This window comes from Dinoponera quadriceps, unplaced genomic scaffold (genome assembly GCF_001313825.1).
Source record: "Dinoponera quadriceps isolate SergipeBrazil2010 unplaced genomic scaffold, ASM131382v1 scaffold588, whole genome shotgun sequence".
Classification (NCBI taxonomy): domain Eukaryota; kingdom Metazoa; phylum Arthropoda; class Insecta; order Hymenoptera; family Formicidae; genus Dinoponera; species Dinoponera quadriceps.
Window position 1 is genome coordinate 166459 of NW_014554802.1, and position 15521 is coordinate 181979.

The 15521-nt window shown below is 46.2% G+C and overlaps 1 protein-coding gene across 7 annotated transcripts in view; it reads right to left on the reverse strand.

The window, feature by feature from the left end:
- Positions 1 to 15462, reverse strand: part of LOC106742070 (triple functional domain protein) — a 20192-nt gene extending 4730 nt beyond the window's left edge. For 2 of the 7 annotated variants that reach the window (XM_014614679.1, XM_014614677.1), the window contains exons 1-22: positions 15262 to 15462; positions 14442 to 14726; positions 14243 to 14356; positions 13832 to 14156; positions 13035 to 13693; positions 11629 to 11724; positions 11046 to 11224; positions 10833 to 10980; positions 10579 to 10770; positions 8503 to 10521; positions 7863 to 8054; positions 7530 to 7793; positions 6893 to 7249; positions 4595 to 5069; positions 4446 to 4500; positions 3914 to 4382; positions 3760 to 3849; positions 3371 to 3699; positions 3138 to 3297; positions 2843 to 3070; positions 2596 to 2784; positions 2171 to 2403 (exon numbers count right to left, since the gene is read on the reverse strand). In XM_014614679.1, coding sequence (XP_014470165.1) covers positions 2171 to 2403; positions 2596 to 2784; positions 2843 to 3070; positions 3138 to 3297; positions 3371 to 3699; positions 3760 to 3849; positions 3914 to 4382; positions 4446 to 4500; positions 4595 to 5069; positions 6893 to 7249; positions 7530 to 7793; positions 7863 to 8054; positions 8503 to 10521; positions 10579 to 10770; positions 10833 to 10980; positions 11046 to 11224; positions 11629 to 11724; positions 13035 to 13693; positions 13832 to 14156; positions 14243 to 14356; positions 14442 to 14702 — 7034 coding nt within the window. In that variant the 5' untranslated portion in view covers positions 14703 to 14726; positions 15262 to 15462. The remainder of the gene's footprint in view (positions 1 to 2170; positions 2404 to 2595; positions 2785 to 2842; positions 3071 to 3137; positions 3298 to 3370; positions 3700 to 3759; positions 3850 to 3913; positions 4383 to 4445; positions 4501 to 4594; positions 5070 to 6892; positions 7250 to 7529; positions 7794 to 7862; positions 8055 to 8502; positions 10522 to 10578; positions 10771 to 10832; positions 10981 to 11045; positions 11225 to 11628; positions 11725 to 13034; positions 13694 to 13831; positions 14157 to 14242; positions 14357 to 14441; positions 14727 to 15261) is intronic. The other 5 variants (XM_014614674.1, XM_014614675.1, XM_014614673.1 and 2 more) reach the window with 5 other exon arrangements.
- Between the last annotated feature and the right edge of the window lie 59 nt (positions 15463 to 15521).

Sequence of the window (15521 nt, forward strand, 5' to 3'; positions counted from 1 at the left end):
TATATATATATATATATATATATATATATATACGGTATTACTGCCACACCTGTTCGTCCAGATTCGTGCGCGCGTTTGTAAATGTTATTAAAATTATTACACACACACACACACACATATATATATATATACATATATATATATATATATGTATCTCGCATTATCTCCAATATTATACGTTATTAATACATCGCACCGAAGCGCGTCTTTTTTTTGTATTATCGTTTATTCGCTTGTGTGTAGACGTAAACGCACGTAAACAACAAAATACGCCCCCGTGCATATACACACATGCACACACATGCACACACACACATACACACACACACATTATATATATATATATATATATATATATATATATGCATGTGTATATATAATACATGCACGCGTGTATGCATGCGCGTTGGAACGGATTAATACACGTTATAGGTTCTGGAACCGATAGTTCAAGTTCTAGAGAGAGTAGTACACGTTAAGGAACAGAGAGGTGAGTAGATTTTGATCCATTAAACGATAAAAAGAGTATTTACTCTCGCATGCCCACGGCGGTCTAGAATACTAAAGTATGTACTGTCCGTATCTGATACAGAGCGATAGTTGAATTCTACAATCGGTTCGAAATGTTATCGAATATGAAAAGATATACATTTATATATTTATATATGTACCAAACCGACGCATTGTTTTTTAACGACAGAGCGCGAATCGATCAAAATCTGAAGGTGATGCTTCCTCAACGATTCTCTTCTCAGATATTCAGTTACGTGATTATTCAAATATTACCCAGCGAGAAATGAACATCGACGTCGATTCGATGAGTCATTTCTCGTTGGATAAAAATTTAATTTCGCAATGCACATGGCGATGAAACACAATGCTTCCTTCCCTTTCATCTCGTTAAGGGGTCACACAGAACCCTGATAGGAGGAAAAATTTGGGGTATTATAAAAAGTTGTAAATTAATATTAACTTTTTGTTATGCATTAAATATATTTAACAATACTTTGGTATAAAAAAGAAAAATGTCTTGACACTGATTTCATTCCTGTTGAGACCAGAATGATTACCATTGATGCATGATTTGTTTGCAAAACAATATTGAAATGAATACAATGATATTATATTTACCATAAAATCGGATTTTTCTATACTAAAATATTGTTAAATGTGCTTGATAGATATATGTAACAAAGAAATTAATACTCCTATTAATTTACAATTTTTTAAAACTCCTCAAACTTTATCCAATCTTTACTTCTGTCAGGAATCCTGTGATTCTTTAAGGTTCTCGACTACTCACTGTGACTGTTTTGTTTAGCAACGTTTCAGAAGCGACAAAACGTGTACCAAGAATTTATATTTATTATGAAATTCACGGCGAATCCACAAACTGGCCAGGCACGAACCAGAAACGACGAAGTGAAACGTGGAGAAGAAAATTGGTGATAAACTGCGGAATGAAAACTCATATATTTATTGATTGTTTGAGTAAAAGTGTGCGTCCAATTTTACGAACCGATATAATGCAAAAATTCTTGGCTTCTGTTCCTCTCTTGTGACTTGTCATTAAACACGAATAATCACGTAGCAAGTAGTCAGGAGCTATAAGAAAAAATCGCACTCAGATCCGTGCCGTAATGACCGGCCGTTAAAAAATAATGCAGCACTTTTTTGAGACACCCTGCATATATTCTTCTGTATAAACTGTTTTCTCATTAGCCAATAAAGATTTTTTTTTTCATTTTTACAGTATTTTAGCCATTTTTTTAAGCTTCTGCGTGGAAATAGAATACTGAATTGTTATCGTTTCCTCTGTACTACGAAAGCAAGATGCATCACCGTAAGGTAATCCAGAAAAAGGAATGTGAGAAAATGACTGGATACGTGCACATTTTTAGCATAATATTAATAACAGTGTAGGCGCTAAGAGATATATCCAAACAGTGAAAAGTAGTCACTTAATTTTCAACAAAGACGAAAATGGAGCTGAAGGGCGCAGAGGAAAGCAGGCGATGGTTCTTTAGGAGACGACTACGGTTATCTAGCTTATTATGGCGATTGTATCTCTTTTTATATAAAATATACAAAAATATGTCGGAACGAATATTCACAGATCGAATATTAAAAGAGAGTCAGTGTAATTCAGTGTTAAGTTAGAGACGCTTACAGTGGATCTTTGGTAAGTTCCTTCTGGTAGGCAATCGGTGACTGTATCGCCTTCAGGAAATCGCGCTGTGTTTGCAGGATGGCAGTGATCGTGTCTACCCACTCCTGCCGGCGCGGTCCACCTTCTTCAGCTACGCTACAAGAAAATCCTAGTCCCGGCTTTCGAGGATCCGTTGATCGGATGACAAATTTTTCCGGGTCATCATTCGAATCTTCGAGACTCATCTTGTTTACCTGCGATATACAGTACAGTATATATTGTACACGATATTTCTTCTCGAATAATGAGGTATAAATATGTAATAAAATAAATAGAAAGAGTAAATAGTATGTTTAAATAATGTTGGTAAATTTAGTCATATATATATATAAAACCAAGGAGACGAAGGATAAAAACAAAAGAAGAAATGATGACGACGATTTTACCTGTATATGTGCTTTATATATATAGGCAGGATTGGTGAACTGAGTCTTCTTGCCGACAGATTCGCTGAAGATAATATTTTGCTCAAAAAGAAACACTTGCCATTCTTTCCCTCTCGTAGAGACATTCGAGATTTCCGACACTAGAAGCGGACCATGCAGCAACAGTTTTCCTTGCGCCGTTATTTTACCCTAAAAGAATGATTTATACTAGGTAGAATAAAAGAGTCGCGGAAAGGACAACACTCACGTCGAAACCTTGTAATCTGCCGACGTCCATCATGTCGTTTGCAGCTTTAGGAATAACTCGCATGACATGAGCCGCCGCTCTGAGGCCTTCGATTTCCGATAACCTTTGAGTTCGTTCAGTGAGGCGCAGTGCCTCCCGTAGAAGAAGTTGATATTTTGTAATCCTTTGTACAGGCTTGATCAGTAAGTCGCAAAGTTGGAGACGATGTCCGAGTTTTTGCCTAAGTTCCTATAATACAACAATGGCTGTATGTTTTCCGTCTTATGGTACAGCCGTTTATCGATTTACTGATTACCTCGAAGTAAGTATCTATATATTCGGAGACAATGTATTCCGAAACGGGCTTATTCTGACAATAAACCACGTACATGTGTAACTTTCGCTCGTAACGTTTAAAGAGAGGTCCGAGTTCCTCGGGACGTTCCAAACAACGTTCCAAAGCTTTGAGGAAAAAGCTAGAAGCAGGAAAAAGGCGCGAGTGACGACAAACACAAGTGTGTGATTATGGCGAAGAAAGGCGTGACTCACTCTCTATGCCACTCGTAGATGGCTTCTATATTACCGAAAACCATTTTATCTTTCCCACCGCGCAGATCCTCCGGCAAGGGGATCTCGCTGTCGGGATTTCGCATTAGTGCCATGTAACCGTCGACTATCTGCTTCAAGTCGTTCACGTAGTCTCTCTCGGTGTCGACCAGCTCGCGAATAACGAATTGCCGCTTGGCGATCGTGGTACTCTCCGGGTCTGACTCCTCGAGAACGGCCGCCGGATTGTTGGTGGGATAGTCCTCTTCGCTGCTCAACGATTTCCCGTTCGGGGTTCGCATATGCCTTTCCTGATTCTCCGTGTGTTGTTCCTGCGAACGATACACTCGCGTAATGCGCGCGATCTTGTACGCGAACCGTCGCGGACTCACCATTTTCTCCTTGACGATTTGCTCGATCTCCGAAAGGTGGTCAGCCGTGGTGGCGCCATCGAGGATCGTCTTGGCGGAACGTTCGACAGTCTGTGGGAAGGAAATCATGATCATCGTGATCTGCGAGCAAAGCGAGAAGGCGATCAATGCTCACTCGTTTCCCGGACAGTTCATTCGGTATCGTCGATCCCGACGGGCCGTTGGCGGTAGTCACGAGTATCGGCTCCGTCGTTATAGGCTTCATCGGCGGTGGCAGTTCCAAGTCGTCATCGGCGTCCTCGCCGCCGTTCTGCTCCTGCAGCGAGCCTATCGCCGCGGTGTCCTCGCTCTCCGCCACGTCCACCTCGATCTCTTGCTCCTCTTCCTCTCTGTCGACCTCTTCCTCCTCCTCCTCCTCCTCCTCGCCTTCTTGGGCTTCGGCCTCGTAGATCGCCTTACCGGGCCGATTATGCTCGGCGCCGCTCGGCAATTTAAAGCGTTTGTCGCTTTTCTTCAAAGAGGGCCCAATCAAAGGAGACGATGACGTCGGCGGCACCGTCGTATTGGTTTTCTCCACTTTACCTTGGCTGAGTTTACGTAAAGGCGGTGGGAGCCACTTCCGTCTATAAACAGAAACACCGTCGCTACGGTACGTGATTATCGCAGTGACATTTTCCAGATAAACACACTCTTTCTAAAATGCTCACCCGCTGAAACCTCGCCTCTTGTTGCCGGGTGAATTAGCCGATCCGTCGGCTGTATCTGTATGTGTTTAAAAGTGCCATTATTATTCCGCCTTGAAATAATCGCCGCGCTACTAATTTTAATATCGCGACGAGAAAGAATGAAAGCTCACCCGCGTCCTCCGACAACATCGGCGTCAGCACCGCGGACGACAGCGCGGTCGTTTGCGTGACCGCCGCCGCCGCCGCGGTGCTCGTCGGCTGTAACGTAACAGCACTCGGCGATGTAACGGCAGTTTGTGCTTGGACGATCGCCTGATTAATCTGATGGTACGGATGATGATGATGGTGATGATGCGACGACTGTTGTTGTTGTGGTTGCTGCTGCGTGGACGCTTTTCTGGACGGCGAGGTTTTGCAAGAGGCGGTCGGTGGTTGTTTCAGCGCGCTGGTGGGCACCAGACCCTCCGCGGGAGGTTCCGCTTGTCCAGGAGTGAGCGGCAAACGTACCAGCGTCCATTCGGGGACTGTGTTGGTACTGCCGTTCTCCAACACCTCGACCTGCTGGCCCTTCGTCACGCTGAGCTCCTTCGAGCCAGGCGCCGCCAAATGATCAGCGACCACCCATGTCATTTCGACCACTCCGGTCTGGAAAGCAAAGCGGAAACGCTTTCCTTCTTCGATGCACAATCAATGTGTGTGTGAAAATGTAAGGTGGACCGAAAGCAGAGAGGTAAAGGAAGAGAGCTGCCCTCTCGTGCTTACGCAAGCGTAGATGGGNACGCGGCCAATTGTCTTTGAATTTGCGGATCGACGGAGCGAAGATCCAGCGAATTATTGACGCCCGAGTGATCGTCGTATCACACAGTGTTGAGCGCGTGCGCGCATCTGCAACGCAGCACATTCTCTCGCTCGCGAATTCCGGCGTTTTGAAAATAGCTAATGTCACAACACGATGGTACTTTGACGTTACTATAAATATCGGGAGTACATTATGTGTGTGTGTGTGTGTGTGTATATCCTCGCAGCCGTAAACGCGCAATTGTTCGTCGCTTATTCTCGCTCGATTTTCGCACATTCCGCGGTGACCCGAAATAGAATTTTCCATGTGCCAAATGTTCGACGGTATCGCATCGTGAAAACTAGGTGGGGAAGAAGAGGCGATAAAGAAGAGCGGCGGGACAGATTACGTTATCGCGATATAATATTTCCCACGATAGTTGCATTCTTTCGCGAGCTGCGCTAGTTTAAGAAATTTACACGAAATTCTCACGTATCGGTAAATGTGGTCAGACATCCGCTTTATAATCTCTCTCTCTCTCTCTCTATATATATATATAAAATTCATGACTTATCGTTGCGATAAGATTCAACTGTTGTGAATCCACAGCAATGTTTCGCTCTTTGGAAGAAAAATGTCACTTCACTCGGTTGATTTCTCGGAAAACTTTCCGTGATTTGGATCTCATTCGATTTTAATGACGGATGGTACCTGGGTGAGAGAGGGTTGACGGCGCAGAAGTCGCGCCTGGAACGAGCTCGGCGTATCGATGGTGTGTTGTCTGGAGAGGGTTGCATGCGGCGGTGTCGCGGAGCCCTGGCGGAACCAAGGCAACGAGATCTTACGGCGCGCCTTCTGGGCGATCGTCGCCGGTTTTCCGGCCGGTGACGTCATGGCAATTTGCCTCTCTGCAACGCTATTTCACACGCGCGAAGACAGGGAGGAGGAATGATGTGGAGACTTCACGGAGGGTGCGATGCGCAGCGCTGTATCAGCCATCGCGATGGTGGCTGCTCGTTCTCTCCTTCTCTCACTCCGTTAAGAAGGTCAGAGCGACTCTACGCGACCACCAGCGGTGGATCCCCTCGAGCGGATCCACCCGACACGAAAGTCGCACCCGTACTGATCGCTACCGACCGACCGAGTGACGAGAGATTATAACTAACCCAACCCAACTCGCGCCCCACCCTGCGCGGCTTCCTACCCTGTCGCAGGGGGCGCGAGAAATCTACTCGATCCTCCTTCTATGAAAGTGCTCTCGAGGCGAAACTTTTACCAGCAGCTCTTCGAGCGCAAGGAGAATGTGTGATTTTCTCACGGAATTACGATTACAAATTTTGCCTTAAGATTCAGAGAACTTGACGTTAAATTTTGAAATTTACTGCGATCTCAGTCACTATTTTTCATCATTCATTTAATCAGAGTGATTCGATAAAAGTTGCCCTAAGATGATTGAATCTACGCGATCGAAAAAATCGAAAGTAAATCAATTAAAATATACCACCACTTCTCTTGGCAGAATTTAGTAGCGTGAAATTTCTTTCTGCATTAATCGAATTCTGCAAGAGCAGAAATCATTCGCAGTTTTGATGTTTGAGAAACATGGTAAAAAAAAAAACTCGTGAAATTGTTTCCAAACATACATAATATGCGAACCGTGCGAAGTTTTGATGGTGAGAAAATAGTTTACCTTATCCGAATCAGTGGTGTTGGTTGAGCCGAAGGAAGCCAGTGAATTCCTATCGAGATTCTCCACACTGTCGTCCAAGGACGCGCATTCCTCCAAGTCTCTGCTCGAGCGTTGGCTGGAGCTCTTCTTGGCCGGGCTCTTCGGCATACTCAGGCTGAAATAGGTTTCCTGTATTACTTCGCGCAACCTTTTCACCCACAACTGTTTCGCGTCCATCGAATTTGCGCGCAGCACTACGCGAGTGTCGCTGGTTGGCGCTCGTCCCGTCCACACCGCGAACTTGCATTCATCGCCTTCGATATGCTCGGTCACACCCAACTCGGAAGTCATCAGACGATTTTTATAAATATATTTTACCTAAGTACAAAGAGAAAGAGAGAGAGAGAGATCAACAATGGTATGATCGCCCGACAAACAAACTATAGCGTAATATTGATAGATATTCAACCAAAGTAAGAAAGATGGGCCAACAAGAGTCGATCTCGCAATTAGATAATTTCAACTTAAGCGAGAAGAATGAGCAGAGAGAATTGTTTGATGCACGAGTTAAGAAGAGGTTGTAAATTTCTTTTCATTCAACGTGCATCACAAATTATTGAGAAAATACGTCAGTGACGCAATGATCTCTCGCACGAACCTTCCCGGCAGAATCCTTCACTTCCTTACTGAAGAGGAGGTATAACTCGAAAAGAAATATATGACGATCTCTCCCCTTTCGGATCAACTGTTTTGGGTCCCATACTGTAAAGGAATCTTGCAATACAACATCGCCGAGTGTATCTATCCTAACGTCGCAACCTTCCAGTAGACTTAAATGTAAGGCATCGTTAGCTTTTTTAGGCACATTTAACATCACCTCTAATCCATCCTTTATCTCGCCCTGTCCCTCTTGGCAACAAGCCTGAAAACAACGGGAAATTTTGCACAATTTGCTCGAGATACTTTCGGTTACAAGAGATTTATAGTATACCTGTAAGTCCTTAAGTAGCAGCTGATATTTCGTAATTCTTTGTACAGGTTTGATTAGATATGCAGCGATAGGATGTTCCACTCTATGCTTTCTCTGCAATTCTTCAAACCACGTCCCACCGTGTGTTACTAACAGCTGATTACTCTCGGGCTTGTTTTTACAATAAGTTACGTACATGTCGAATTTGGGTGCCTTAAAACAAAGCGTATTGTATAAAAACAAATGAAAACGAACGAAAGCGGGTTGAGATAATTATGAAACGCTACCTTCTAATAATGATGAAAAAATAATTTTACAACAATATCAGTGTCGTCGAAAATAATTGTTTTTTCTTTAAATATGTAAACAATAGTTGTAAAACTCTCATTTAAAAGTGATGAACATGAGATGTATTTAACAAATGATTCAATTGCATAGAATTGTACCAATCGAGAATATGCATCTTGGTTGGTGGGAATCAACGTAGATTTTGTACGAGATTGTTCCTATAAATACGGTCTGTGTATCGAGAGATCCGTTCGTTGTTTAATTGTTTCTTCAAGAGTCGATTTCACCTCAACCGATGGTAAATAAATAAATCGATGGTAGAGGAGTGGAAGGTTCCTAACGATTTCTTTGAGCAAAATCGACGCACACTCACCCACGTGACGAAACAATGTCCCACGTCTTCCGGCATAGTCTCGTATTTCTCCAACTCGCGTAGAAAGACGTTGCTGTGAAACTGATGTATCTCCTCTATGTTGCTAAAGATGATCGATTCCCGGCTCAGCAGACCAGGCGGAACGTTTCCCTTGCCGCATCGCGTCTCGTCGAGGAAACAACGGATACAGGTTTCCAGGTCCTTGACGTAGGTGCGCTCGGTTTGCAAGAGTTCGGCCATGATGAACTCCTTTCTGCGCGCGGACCTCCTCTTCTCCTCGTTCAGCTCTTTCAGATCTTTACCCTTGATCTTCTCCTCGAGCAACGGATCCGAATTACGATCGATAGAGAGCTCTCGGTGGCCCTCCTGGTCGGATTGTATGCCGAGATCGGCCTCGATTTGCGTCTTGTAGCAGTCCATTCGCGCGCTAAAGTCTTTGTATCGCTGATCGACCTCGGCGACGAACTGCTTGATCGCCGCGGAGTGAGCATGACCCTTGTCGACCAAATTGTCGGCCAGCTGTATGATCAGCTTGACCTTCTCCCTGGTCTCTCTCGCGGCACCTTTGAACTCGTTGTGTTCCCGCAGCAACTGTTCGTTCTCGACGCGATTCTTGCCGACGTTGGTGTGCGTCGAGAGATACAACTCCCCGGTCTCCCTGATCCACTCGAGCGCCTGTTTCGCGCTACGCTCGAACAAAACGTACTGCTGGCAATGATCCAGACGCTTCTTGCGCTGAGTCCAATACTCGAGCACCTTGTTCTCCTTGCTGAGCAACTCCTCCAGGATATTTTTCACCTTGTTCTCGGAACCGGCGCTGTTCGCCTGGTAACTGTAAAACTGCAGGCTACGATTGGTGTATTTGAGGAAGGTCTCCGCGGTGCGGCGCACGAGCGTGCACGCCTTGAGGAAGGCCTCCTTCTGCTCCTGATGCTTGCCGAGCAACGTCGGCACCTGGGCGCCCTTCTCACCGGCGACGCACCAATCCTCGTCCCTCTTGTACTCGCGCTCCAAACTGTCGAGCACCGAGCGCACCTGCTCCGCCGTCTTGTAGAAGTTAATACTGGCGGTGACCAATTTGTGCCGTTCCTCCGCACAGGTGACCAGCTGCTGCCACCGTTTGGTGACGTCCTCCGCCACCTCCCTGATGCTCTTCGGATCGTAATGATTCGCGCTCACCAGAGCGTCCGCTCTGTGCTTCACCTGCACCGCAGAAGTGTGAGTCTTCTCTATCGCGACCTGGAACTGGTCGTGCTCGAGTCGCAGCTGCTCGGCGTCCTGGAGATTCTCCGGGACCCTCAGCGAGGCCAGCAGCATCGACTCGCCGTTCCGTATCCACTTGGCCACGTGGGAGGCGTCGGTCTGCAGCTGCAGCAATTGCGAGGCCTGCTCCAGCCGCACCCGTCGCATCTCCGCGAGATCCTCCGCGTCCAGCTCCCTCTCGTTGAGAAACTCGAGCAGCACCTGCACCCGCGCCGCCGCGCTGTGCTGACCGTCCGCCATTATGCACACCCCCGCTTCCTCGAGGACCTGGGCCAGTTCTCGGCCGCGGTGCAGCACTTGGAACGCCGTGTTCTGCATGTGGGCGACCCCGTCGTTGTGGACGCGCAGCAGCTGCTCGGGCGAGCCTTCGCGCGGCGGGCCCTGCAACTCCTGCGCCCACATCTCCAGCTGGCCGCTCGCCTCGAGCGCGTCCCGCTCGAACACGCGCAAACGCAGGCACAGCTCCAGCCGGAGCTTCCTGGTGGCCCAGAGTTCCTCCAGCTCCTGCCTCAGACCCGCCAGTCGGTCCAAGGCCGTCTCGATCGCCGACACGGACCCGGTGCTGTCCGGAGCGTCGGTGGCCTCGCGAAGCTCCTGCAGCAGAGCCTCGCCCTGGGCTATCGTCGAGGCGCACGCCTCCAGGCAGGACGATCGGTGTTGCGCGCATTGCTCCAGCAGTCTCTCAGCCGTTTCCAGATTTTCCGCCACCTCGTCCTGCTGCAGCTCCTGACGCAACTCGTCCACCCATCCGGTCAGCTGAAATGTCAGCACGGATGTGTAAGAATGTTCACACTGGTTGCACTTGATAAATACCTCTTTCTCGTGAGTGTAAAATACCACTGCCAGATCTAATCGGCGACGTCGCTGCTCGACCCTCGCCGCGAAACTGCTTACGTGAGCTTCCAATTCTTGCGCCACCGCGTATATCTCGTCGGGCGCGCACTCTCCTGTGTGAGCGAGCTCTTCCGCCGCGGTCAGAAGCTTCGTCGCGTTCGTGTACGTGTTCTATCAACCGGAAATACATCCGTTCCAACTTACTTCCATACGTTCGAACTTATATACCGTACCTGTGCAACATTCTCGAAATGTTCGTGGCTTTTCTGGTAGACTCGTGCTTTCTGCAGATTACGACCTACGCCTGTATTTTTTCTGATAAAGACCTCGCCGTGGTTCGTCAGCCAATCGAGAACCTGTTTCACATCTTCTTGGAACAGTCTAGGAATTATAAATACATATTTCGTCGGCATGATGTGACGCTAGATGGATTCTTTCCATACTACCTCAACGCGAGCCGTTGATGTAGCTTGACTTTTCGGGCGTGCCAGCGAGCCTCCAGCGCCCTGTGATGACCAAGAATCTGATGAATAACAGCTAAAACATGAGATGCGCCTTCGCTGTAATCGGCCGCCGGATTGCCGCTTGTGCCGCTATGACTGTCAATATTGTGTCCATCTTGACTCTGTACAGATCAGGATGTATTACATGATACAAATTATTCCAGATTTAGAGCTAGCTAAATAATACTGCATGCATTCCGACGATCGATATTCCGACGAATACTATTTCAATGAGTTTCACACAAACCAGATATAATATGGTTATAGCGTAAGCAAGCACACATTTTATTATTTTATCCCCGCCGAGTAAGCTTTGTTTCCCATGCAACAAGTACGACGGGAGATAGAAGAAGAGGTATGATTAATAATAGGAAGTGGTTGAAATTAGGCTCCTATTATTTCTCTGAATTGCGAGAATTCGCTGAAATCTTGAAAATTAAACACAGAAAGTGTGAACACAGGGAGGAATTTAATAACGTAAAAACAAAACGATAATAATTGTTCCTGTATACACCAATTAACGTACATGTTTTCTGGCGACATGGTCAATTCCTTGCGGTTGATTACAGACTTGCACAAGATGATCCAGTTGATAAAGAAGCTTCTTACTGGTACTATGCACCTAAATAAGAATTTTACCCAATCCCGCTTAAGAAACAATAATATACAACATCCATTTTTTTTTTCTTTTCGAGTATGTGGATTTAAATTGCGATGTGACAGAATGTGATACATAACAACTTGAATTTTCGGTCGAATTCAAAATAAGAGCAGGATGAAGATAAAGAAAAAAATATCGATAACGCGGGCGGGCGCGTACGTCAATGCGCAACAAAATTTTCTCGAGAGTATTGACAAGGAAAAAGAAAGATAGAACTGTGCCTCTCACCGATTCAAACAATTTTGACGGGCTTCGGTTATGTTTTATAAAGTAATGCTCGGAATTAGACGCCCTTTTCGATTTCAGAGGCGACGCCTGGGATTACCCCGTTCCAGGCGGTCAAGCTGTTGATCAGGAGCATCTCTCCACATACACATCTTCCGCCAAATTGTCATATTTTCTTTGCAAAGCAATTGTTATTTTTGTAAATGAATAAACATAAAATTTTCCCTCAGTACATATATATAGGGTGTACCATTTAAGTTGACACAACGAAATATCCCAAAGACAACAAATTAGAAAAAAAAAAGCTGAAACACGTGTTCCATGATTTTAAGGGGCAATCAAAATTATTAGCTTTTTTTTAATGCATAGACATTTTCAAGGTTAACTTTTTTTTTTTTTTTTAGCGGAAACCTATATTTTTGTTTGCGGAACTTTATTCTACGTAAAAAACAACTTACGACCGAAAAATATTACAACGTAAAGAAACCGGAAACGGGAAAGGGATCACATCGAAAGATAGGAATATTTGTTGTTGCTTTACAAGAAATATCCAACAAAGCCCGTCAAAATCGGTGAAGAACAGTTTCTGTTTCCTTCTTTGTGAGACGCCTCAGCTATAACGAGCAAATTATATTGTATGTTAATTATATTGCAGAAAATTTGCGGATAGATATCATTTCCAGTAGCACCCAAGTACCAAGCGAGTAATGGATATCCATCGCCTATAGAAGCTTTAAGAGAATTTTTTTCGTACATAATTGACGCGAAATGTGTCCGACCCTGAGGCATGGGCGCTCACATTATGACATACTTGCAGCATTGAACCCAGGCCACTCAATAATGCCTGATACGCATTGTAAACCTGTCAAATATCAAATGAATTTACAAATACAGAGCACATGAGAAAATAACAATGAAACGAAGAATCGGTTTGATTAATACAAGTAACGACAGTCTTATCTATCGAGCCGTTCGGTGGTTGTCGGTAGAGACGACGATCAGACGATGTACGCTCACTCAGTGCAAAGAAAGAATGGGGAAATTACCTCGGTGTACGCCTGACACATCGCTTCGTAGAGAGTCTGGTGCTGGCGAATGTGAGACTCGAGCACCGGGATTTCACTGGGCAGATTGCTAGTGTCGCACGCCTGGCTCCAACCGGCGACATTGTCGACATACTGTTCCGCCTTGTGATGAAACACGACGCTTAAACTAAGTACCGCGGTGCGCTCGTCGAGGCCGGCGGCGAATTCCTTCCAAGCTCGATCGAGACGGCCCGCCACCGCCCGCACGTGCCCGGCCGCGTAATGCTGCGTCTCCAGCAATCTGCCGGCCATCGTCAGGATCTTATTTATGTTCACGTAAACATTCATCGAACTCATCGTGAAGTGTTTGTGCTCCTCCTGCAGATTCTTCGCCAGCTGATACGAGCGGCCGATCTCTACGTAACTCGCGAGGAACACCTCGCGATTGTGGCAGATCCAGTCGAACATCTTCTCGCAGTCCTGCTCGAACAGCCGCAGCTGAAAACACTGGTCCAACTTCATCTTCTTGATGTGCCACAATTGCAGGAGATGCTGTTGCGCGGCGTGCACCGAGTCCAAATGCTGAATAACGAGTGTGGCCAGAGCCCGTCCGTCAGGATCCGTGCAACTCGCCGCGCCATTGTCGATACTCCCTCCTTCTCCGGCAGTCGCTGTTGCACCTGTTGTTACGACGATATATATATATTAAATCACACATTCGCGAGAAAGATATATTTCTTCAAAAACAATATTTATACAAGCGGTATTTGCTTCATGCCAGCTCAAAAATCCGTATTTCATGAGAAAGAGGTGCTAACCGCTGTTGAATCGCTGAAGCAGACGTTGACCGACAACTTCGATGTCCTCCACTGGGACTTTCATGATCTTCTTCTTCATTTCATTGTGCAGATCAATGCCATGTTTAGCTCCCGCGACGTCGTCGGCAAAGTCGTTCCGACTAAGATCCTCCTGCAGGTCGTCTAATCGATCGAGGAGATCGGCCGCTTGCCATGTAAAATCTTCTACAACTAATCTCGTGTCGATCCATTGAGCATGATCGTACTGTAAGGATCCGTCCAAGTCCGCGGTGAGTTGAGAAGGGTCGATAACCTTTACGAGAGCTTCTAAACTGATTGTGTTGATCTGAAATTAATGTATTTTAAATCAGTCAAACATCCTTGCAAACTTGAAAAACACTCTGTCAAACAATAGGAAGACAATGCACCTACTTCAAAATTATATTTCTTCTGCTTAGCCAATGAGGTTCTCTGTTTCTGCCAAAAGTTTTCCGGTTTGATCAGAAAGGCAACATGGACCGTCCGGTGAAAATGCTCGTGTAATACCTGCAGATGACACATCTTTGTCAATAATCTTATAATGGATGGGAAAAAAGCAATTTCACAAACAATATTTAGAAAGGGTTGTAACCTTCAAGATAGGTTTGATAGAGTCCCATGTAGTACCGCGCATATCCACAATTACGGTAAAACGTAGGCCCCTGGCTTCATCGCTCGGAATAGCGAACAAATACTGCAAGAGACGTCTGTAATCCTCGGGTTTCGCACGTTCGCGCCTCGGTGTACTAGGGAATAGCAGTACAGGGCCTCCTCTGCGATCTCGTCCACCCGGTAGTATCGCCAGACGTTCTTGCAACAACGGCAATACTTCTGCCGCACGTGTGCCGTCCATTGTCCTTGCTTAAACTGTCATGGCCTGTTTTCATCCAGACAAAATAACACCATGTATGCACGCAACATCGAGCTGGTGTATCTCAAACTGAATCATCGCCTCGATACAAATAGACGCGAGGATTGGCGTCTCGAAGAAAGAAGTGAACCAATACACTTTTTGTCGCGTCCAAGGAACTCGTCGGCGATTTCGCACGAGAACCGTTGTTTGTTTGAGAATACTCCAACACGTTCGAACAACAGCAAGTGATCGCTCATCCCTCTCCGAAATCGCAAACTGTTACCGAACACTCGCGAAATCGCGCGAGGATAAAACTTCGCAGGCAAATCGAACAATCAATCGTTACTCCCCCTCCCCTCAACCCGATGTGGCGGCTGTCACAGATATACCCTTCGCTCGGCGAGTGTTTTCACTGACGATCGCAGTCTCGGATGCGAACATAATCGCGACGTGTCATTATCCTCCCACGTCGCGCTTCATCGGATACATGAAGGGAATCTACGAGTTCCGTTGATGTGCGAGCGAATCTGCGGAGCGAGAATCTATAAGAGCGGCTCACCTGCGGGAAGCTCATTCGCGGCGATGCCGGCGTCTTTGTTCTTCCTTGCAAATTCCTCCTCCGAAACGAGACCGACTTATCACTCATATTGTCGTGTCATCGGCACTAAAACCCCGGACGCCCGTCACCTAAGTCGGATATCACCGTTGCCATGTTCGGCTGACAAGTTTTCAACAGCTTCGCCGATGCACCGACCGAGAGGACAGCACAAGTCGCACAAGGTATTATAGGACCTTGAGGTGAGTTTGTCTCGCGTATTT